Source organism: Triticum dicoccoides, chromosome 7A (assembly GCF_002162155.2).
Source record: "Triticum dicoccoides isolate Atlit2015 ecotype Zavitan chromosome 7A, WEW_v2.0, whole genome shotgun sequence".
In the NCBI taxonomy this organism is placed as follows: domain Eukaryota; kingdom Viridiplantae; phylum Streptophyta; class Magnoliopsida; order Poales; family Poaceae; genus Triticum; species Triticum dicoccoides.
Window position 1 is genome coordinate 190,369,401 of NC_041392.1, and position 8,190 is coordinate 190,377,590.

Sequence of the window (8,190 nt, forward strand, 5' to 3'; positions counted from 1 at the left end):
GGTGGCATGGCCGTTGGCTACAGGATGGCATGAGTGCGCAGGAGATCAGCCGATGGCGCCCCCTAGGCCCAGATCTTGGCCCTTTGGGCCCCATTTGGGTACGGGCGGGCCTGCGGCTCTCTACATGGCAGCAAGGCTCCCTATAGGTGGAGGTGGGGCAACGGTGGTCTCCTGGCGGCGGCATTGGCAACCGGCATGCTGCAACATGGTATGAGGACTTCGCGAGCCCATCTAGGCCAGGTCGGCCCAGTAGGGGCCCGGTTTGTCCCAGATGCCGCGTCCGATCGGTTTTTTGCTTCGGCGGTGGAGGTAGTCCACTCTCGCTTGGCTGAGTTGTTGCTGCCCCGGGTCCGTTCTTCCCTCTTAATTACTTCCTCTAGGCCCCGTGTCAGTGGTTCCAGCTCGGCGATGAGGTTGATTCAAGGCCGTGGTGGTGCGTGCTAGTGGACGACATGATTGGTGGAGAACTTAGATTCTCCGGGGTGGTGGGGATTTTGGGTCGGGAGAAATCCATTTTGGTACCTTTTATGTGTGGTTTCTACTGCTACCTTCCATTCTACATACGGGAATAACATTCCTTTTGATGATAACAGATTTCCATGGACGGAGAGTGGCTGCAGTACAATAGTGGTGTGCACAATAAGTTTGACCTCTTCATGACAAGCAAACACAACCACCTTTTCCAGGACAACCATAGTGATGAGATGGATGGTCTGCTTGAAGCCACTACTGTCGTGGGCAACACTGATGATGCTAACATTGTTGCTACAGACCACAGCAACAACGATGGAGAGACCCATAGTGAGCAGAGAATGGCCACAAGGCGCGCCAATTATCACGGTCTGCGTAGTGAACAAATCCTACAACTTGAAGCGTACAATACATACTCAATCAATGTTTCTTACCTAGTGAAGATGTGTAGTAATCCATTTTCATTAACATGATCTGTAGTGTGTTCCGGGACTGCCCCTATCCAGATGAGAAACTTCAGAAGGACCTTAGCGAGAGGCTTGGCATGAGTGCCCAGCAGGTCAAGTTTTGGTTCCAAAACAAACGCACCTTCAGTAAGGTACATACCATTCTTTCCCACAGTTAGTTACATATGGGTCACCTACGATATGCAGTTATATGCACACTTTGCTGTTAAATAGTACAAACTCCACTGAACATTGTAGCATTGTTCGTCATTGGATCTTACAATATACTATAGTATTCCCCTCGTGAACATGGTATCGTACTCTGGTAACCACTAATTAAAATGACGCATACCTGAAATTAAAAAACTCAGGGCAAGATGCAGCGGTGGGAGACCCAAAATCGTTGGGTACAAAATGAGAGGCTAAAAACTGAACGTCAAGCCATCATGTTGGCTATGCAAAACAAGACTTGCCTCAAATGCAGAGGGGTGATGGTACAAACTCAGGATACCTCGGAGCGCCAACGCCTATACACCGAGAATATGAGGCTCAAGGAAGAACTCCTACATGCCACTGCCTATCTTAAAGAAGGTCTTCGCCGAAATGGCATGTGGCATGTGTATGTACATGACTTCTTCGCTTGTTTATTTATATCCATAGGCTCTCATGGTTGCTACGTGGGATGGCACGAGATATGGCAATCATGGCAACAATGTAGGGGCACTAGGATGAGCGGCTTTGGGATGGCATTGCCGTGAAGCTCGGTCCAATGCTCGTCTTTGTCTTTTTGAGTTTGTAACAAAACATATCAAGTAGATGCCAATAAATAGAGAGAAAGGCACAAGAGCAAATACTTCGAGATCAAGGCATCCAAGGACGGTGAGTTTGTCTAATACATTGCAATGCTCTTGTCTAGTCTCGCCATTGACCTAGATGTGCTTTGGATGACATATCCATTGAAAAGTTCAAGTAGTTCCTATGCATAATTTCCCATGGTAAGTGCATGTGGTTACTGAGGGAGTCCTGGACTAAGGGGTCCTTGGGCGTCCGGCCTGTTGGACATGGGCCAAACTAATGGGCTGAGAAGATAGAAGACCGAAGACTCTCTCCCGTGTTCGGATGTGACTCTCCTTGGCGTGGAAGGCAAGCCTGGCGAATGAATATGAAGATTCCTTTCTCTGTAACCGACCTTTTACAACCCTAGTCCCCTCCCGTGTCTATATAAATTGGAGAGCTTAGTCCGGATTGGGGGACAGATAGATAATCATAGTCATACATGCTAAACTTTTAGGGTTTAGCCATTACGATATCGTGGTAGATCAACTCTTGTAATACTCATATTCATCAAGATCAATCAAGCAGGAAGTAGGGTATTACCTCCAAAGAGAGGGCCCGAACCTGGGTAAACATTGTGTCCCACGTCTCCTGTTACCATCGACCTTAGACGCACAGTTCGGGACCCCCTACCCGAGATCCGCCAGTTTTGACACCGACATTGGTGGTTTCATTGAGAGTTCCACTGTGCTGTCATCAAATAGTTTGATGGCTCCTTGAATCATCTACAACGACGCTGTCCAAGGGAAAGTCTTCCTTCCCGGACAAATCTTCGTGTTCGGCGGCTTCACACTATGGGCCAACTCGCTTGGCCATCTGGAGCAGATCGAAAGCTATGCCCCTGGCCACCAGGTCAGATTTGGAAGCTTGAACTATGTCACGGATATCCGTGGAGACTTGATCTTCGATGGATTCGAGACCACGGTAGCCGCTCCCTGCCACCATGATGAACAGGATGCAAATCTGTCATTGGTCCATACGCAGGGGATAGCACCTGTAGCTGCTCGGGCCCTAGACCCGGAGCAGCTTGCGCCATCCGAAGACGGGAAGCTCAACCCCATCATGGAAGCCGCAGACTCAGCAGTGTTGGAGCCGCACACAGACTTAACTTCAAGTGACACCTATGTCACCGGAACCAGGGACTTGTCTCCGGCTATAGTTTCCGAACCTTGTGCGTCCGCGTACGTTGAGCTTGATCGGTCATCGATCGTCGAATTCAGCTCCGCGGACATCTTTCGACACTCTCCTTTGGGCGACGTGCTAAGCTCGTTAAGAGCACTATCTTTAGCGGGGGGCTCACAGTCAAATTGTATCTGGTTCGAACCGGAGGCTGATAACGGAGAATTTCGCTTCCCACCCACCGCCCACTTCATATCCACTATCTAAGACTTAACTGGCATGCTCGATTATGGCTCTAACGACATCGACAGTATGGACGATGATGCCGGAGACGAAGAGGCCTAGAACCCGCCGTTCACCGGATGCTGGACGGCCACTTCCTCGTATGATGTATACATGGTGGATGCACCAAAAGAGAATAGTGGCGATGACAAAGAAGATTCAGTTGAGGATAAACCTCCCGAGATACAATCAAAGCGCCGGCATCAGCGGCACCACTCCAAGTCATGCCGCTGCAAAGACAACAACACCAGCACATGAGAAGATAACACTCCGGAAGGCGCCGAAGACAATGAAGACCCCGTTGATGCAACTGCCAAACAGGATGACTGAGAAGATGGGCAAGTTAGCCCTGGTAAACAGGTCATGCATGAAGACTCGGAGGACAGTAATTATCTTCCGCTCTCCGAGGATGAGGCGAGCCTCGGCACTGAGGATTTTATCGTGCCTGAGGAACCTCTTGAGCAGGAGCGCTTCAAGCGCCAGCTAATAGCCACTGCAAGGAGCCTGAAAAAGAAGCAGCAGCAGCTTCAAGCTGACCAAGATATGCTCAAGGATAAATGGACCGATGTCCTAGCAGCCGAAGAATACGACCTCAAGCGCCCAGCCAAAAGCTACCCGAAGCGCAAATTGCTACCTCAGTTCGATGACGAGGCGCCGGAGCACATACCACCATTGTGCAATGCGGCTGACTGACCACCACGTGGTCGGGATAAAACGGCAACTCAGGCCGAACACCAGCCCGCCCCGCCTCATCGCAAAGGCAGAGGTACAACAACTCGCGGTCATACATATGACCTTCGGTAGGACCTGAACAATAGAGCAGGACATACCAGATCGATCTACAGATTGCGAGGACGTGCCTTGATATGTGACTATGGCCATCTATTCGGACATGACAAACCTAGTCATGCGCGGGCCGAAAGCCGCAGATGGACTCCATTAGAGCTACGTCGTGATGCGGCCCGATATAGAGGCGCCGCACACCCTATTTGCTTCACTGACAAAGTCATGGAACATGAATTCCCAAAAGGGTTCAAACCTGTGAATATAGAATCATACGATGGAACCACAGACCCCGCGGTATGGATCGAAGACTTCATTCTCCATATTCATATGGCCTGCGGCGATGACCTTCACGCCATTAAATACCTCCCCCTAAAACTCAAAGGGCCAGCCCGGCACTGACTGAACAGCCTGCCCGAAAATTCCATCGGCAGTTGGGAGGACTTGCAAGAAGCCTTCCTTGACAACTTCCAAGGTACATATGTTCGACCTCTCACTACTAGGGAAAAGGCTAGCAGTAGCACGGGCTTTAGGCCTATCAGCAGCGTGGGTACCCGCGCTACCAATAAGGCGCTACAGCTAACTCTTAGTAGTAGCGCTGCCTGTACCCGCGCTACCACTATTGACTATAGCAGCAGCGCTTTTCAGGAACGCGCTGCTATTACTTAGCTGTAGCGATTTCCTGGTCCAGCGCTACTGTTATATCTTTCACCATTTCCCCATTCCGGCTTCGATAAACTGCAATTTCCAGATACTACTAGATATCAATTTCATAAAGCATTATAGGTACTAGGTAGTACTCCCTCGGTTCAAAATTACTCGTTGTGGTTTTAGTTCAAATTTGAACTCAAACCACGATGAGTAATTTGGAACCGAGGAAGTACTAGATAACAATTTCATATATACTCAACATGCATCCTCAAGCAGTACAAGGTGACATCGACGACAATCATCATATTTAGTTCTAGATGATATCGACAACGATCATCATATGTAGTTGTACATGATATCGATGACGATCATCGTATGTAGTTCTAGATGATATAACCACATACACATATGTAGTTCTAGATGATATCGACGACGATCATCATCCTCAAGCCTGGGCGGTGGGTGTTCCTGATAGTAATTAGGATGGCCTGTCCAGCACGAAGATTCTTGCCAACGAGGAATCTCTTCCACCCAACCGAGTTCAAGTGTGTGCGACCATCTGTGACCATGTGGTAAGTACATGTGGTGACGGAGCCCCTTGCGGTAAGGCGTAGTCCAACTGAGCCTTCTTCATCAGACTCGATACCACAACTCATAGATAGGTTCTTTGGCAATTTGTGAATAAGAAAAACATATCAATTAATAAATAGCCTAAGCATGTGATCATACTCTACACTAAAGTATATCATCGACTAGATTCCACAAAACATATCATTGGACTCTACACTAAGCATATCATCGGATTCACTAAGCATATAATCGGATAATTTGCATTTGTAAGTATAACAATAAAGCATATATATCATCAAACTACTACATGCAGTACGTATAACATACCATTTCATGCCGATCGACGATGGTACTTATCAGGCGGGTCACGAATGGCACCCCGACAAAGTCATCACGTGGCGGAATTATGTCCCATAGGTTGCACACCTCCTCCTCGCTCAGCCTCATTCTTTGAGCTATGATGGCTTCATGAAGTGGGTTCTCATCATCTTCATTGAGTGGGTCCTCATTATCTTCATCATCTTCGTCATCTTCATCATCTTCCACTAGGTTGATATAAATGACAACCAGCTTGGGTCTTTCTGCTCTGAAGGAGAATCTGATCAACTCACCACCAGTAAGACGCATGTGAGCGAGGAAACGGGCCCATCCATCTCCTCCAATCTGCGACATATTGCGTCCTTTCTCGACCTCCATAGTGTACGGCCCCCCAGGAGCCTCAAATGTCACAGTGTCTCCGGTCAGCTTGTTGAATTTCAACCTCACATTGCATGGGACGATCTGTGTAAGAAAAGAAAAATGACACAATGCAGTAATGCCAACACTAAAAATAAAATATTTGTTACATTCATCTAATTTCTTACCGCCGCATGACGAAAACTCGGATGGAAGTAGATGCTGAACAGCGTGCCAGTTGCAAGGCTGCTGGCGCACCTTGACTTGCACAGTCGACATAGTGGTGCTGGTGGTGGCGCCATTTTACTAAATCAACTAAATCAAAATGTTCTAAATCAACTAGCCTACTAAATCAACTAAATCAACTAGCCTACTAAATAAACTAAATCAAAATGTTCTAAATCAACTAAATCAACTAGCCTACTAAATCAACTGAATCATATCAACTAAATCGACTAAATCAACTAGCATACTAAATCAACTAGCATACTAAATCCACTAGCATACTAAATCAACTAAATCAAAATGTTACATATGAAAGCCTACTAAATCAAAATGTATCAGGGAGAAGGGACAAAGAGGGGCGACTCGAGGAGGGAGAAGATAGTAGGACGGAGGAGGAAGGCGGAGCGAGGAGGGGCCGGCCGGCGGCGAGTGGAGGGAGGACGGATCGAGGAGGAAGGCAGAGCGAGGAGGGGTCGGCCAGCGGCGAGTGGAGGGAGGACGGAGGAGGAGGCCGGTACCGAGTCCAGCGAGGAGGATGAGGCGACAGCGGCGCAGATCGGGGGAGGGGCGACGGGGGAGGGGCGACGGGGGAGGACCGGCGGCACGGGGTGTGAGGAGGAGACCATGAGTGTGTGTGAGTGTGATCTGTGGATGAGGCTAGTGAGATCTGTAGTTAATTTAGCAGTGGCGATTATTGCCTGAATGCACTGCTGCTACGTTATGTAGCAGTAGCGCTGTCTATTTTAATGCGCTGCTGCTATAACTAGCCTCGCGGCGGCATCGTGGGAATTTTAGCAGTAGCGTCGCTTGGAGTGCGCGCGCTACTGATAAACTTGTTTCAGCAGCGAGTTTCCATAGCCCGCGCTACTGCTACTTAGCAGCAGCGCCTGATTTTATAGCGCGCTGCTAGTAAGATTCTGTGTATAGGCTTTTCCCTAGTAGTGTCTGGATGCTGATGACTTAATCCATATAGTTCAACAGCCCGGAGAGTCTGCCAGGAAATTCTGGACTAGGTTCTTAACTAAAAAGAACTAGATCGTCGACTGTCCGGATGCCGAAGCCCTAGCGGCCTTTAAACACGGCATCCGCAACGAATGGCTCGCCCACCACCTCGGCCAAGAGAAGCCAAAGTCCATGGCAGCCCTCACGGCACTCATGACCCGCTTTGGTGCGGGCGAGGATAGTTGGCTGGCCCATAGCAAAAACAATGCAAGCGACGCCGGCACCCCAGAAGACAAAAATAGCAACGACAAGTCCCGACGCAACAGATACACGCGTTGAAACAACAATGATAACACCGATGATACGACGGTCAATGCCGGATTCAGTGGCTCTAAGTCCGGTCAGCGGAAGAAGCCGTTCAAAAAGAACAATTCGGGCTCATCTAGCTTGGACCGCATACTTGATCGTCCATGCCAGATTGACGGCACCCCAGACAAACCACCCAATCATACCAACAGAGATTGTTGGGTTTTTAAACTGGTGAGGTCTACTACACAACCTTCTTCTTGTAGACGTTGTTGGGCCTCCAAGTGCAGAGGTTTGTAGGACAATATCAAATTTCCCTGAAGTGGATGACCTAAGGATTATCAATCCATGGGAGGCATAGGATGAAGATGGTCTCTCTCAAACAACCTTGCAACCAAATAACAAAGAGTCTCTTGTGTCCCCAACACACCCAATACAATAGTAAATTGTATAGGTGCACTAGTTCGGCGAAGAGATGCTGATACAAGTGAAATATGGATAGTAGATATAGGTTTTTGTAATCTGAAAATATAAAAACAGCAAGGTAACTAATGATAAATGTGAGCGCAAGCGGTATTGCAATGCTAGGAAACAAGGCCTAGGGTTCATACTTTCACTAGTGCAAGTTCTCTCAACAATAATAACATAATTGGATCATATAACTATCCCTCAACATGCAACAAAGAGTAACTCCAAAGTCACTAATAGCGGAGAACAAACGAAGAGATTAATGTAGGGTACGAAACCACCTCAAAGTTATTCTTTTTGATCGATCTATCATAGAGTTCGTACTAGAATAACACGTTAAGACACAAATCAACCAAAACCCTAATGTCACCTAGATACTCCAATGTCACCTCAAGTATCCATGGGTATGATTCACTAC

The 8,190-nt window shown here is 48.0% G+C and overlaps 1 protein-coding gene across 1 annotated transcript; it reads left to right on the top strand.

The window, feature by feature from the left end:
* Positions 1-599: 599 nt before the first annotated feature.
* Positions 600-1,635, top strand: LOC119333376 (homeobox-leucine zipper protein HDG1-like). Its single transcript, XM_037606293.1, has 4 exons — positions 600-801; positions 978-1,069; positions 1,289-1,536; positions 1,578-1,635. Exons 1-4 carry the CDS (start codon positions 600-602, stop codon positions 1,633-1,635), a joined length of 600 nt encoding a protein of 199 aa, XP_037462190.1.
* The last annotated feature ends 6,555 nt before the right edge of the window (positions 1,636-8,190 follow it).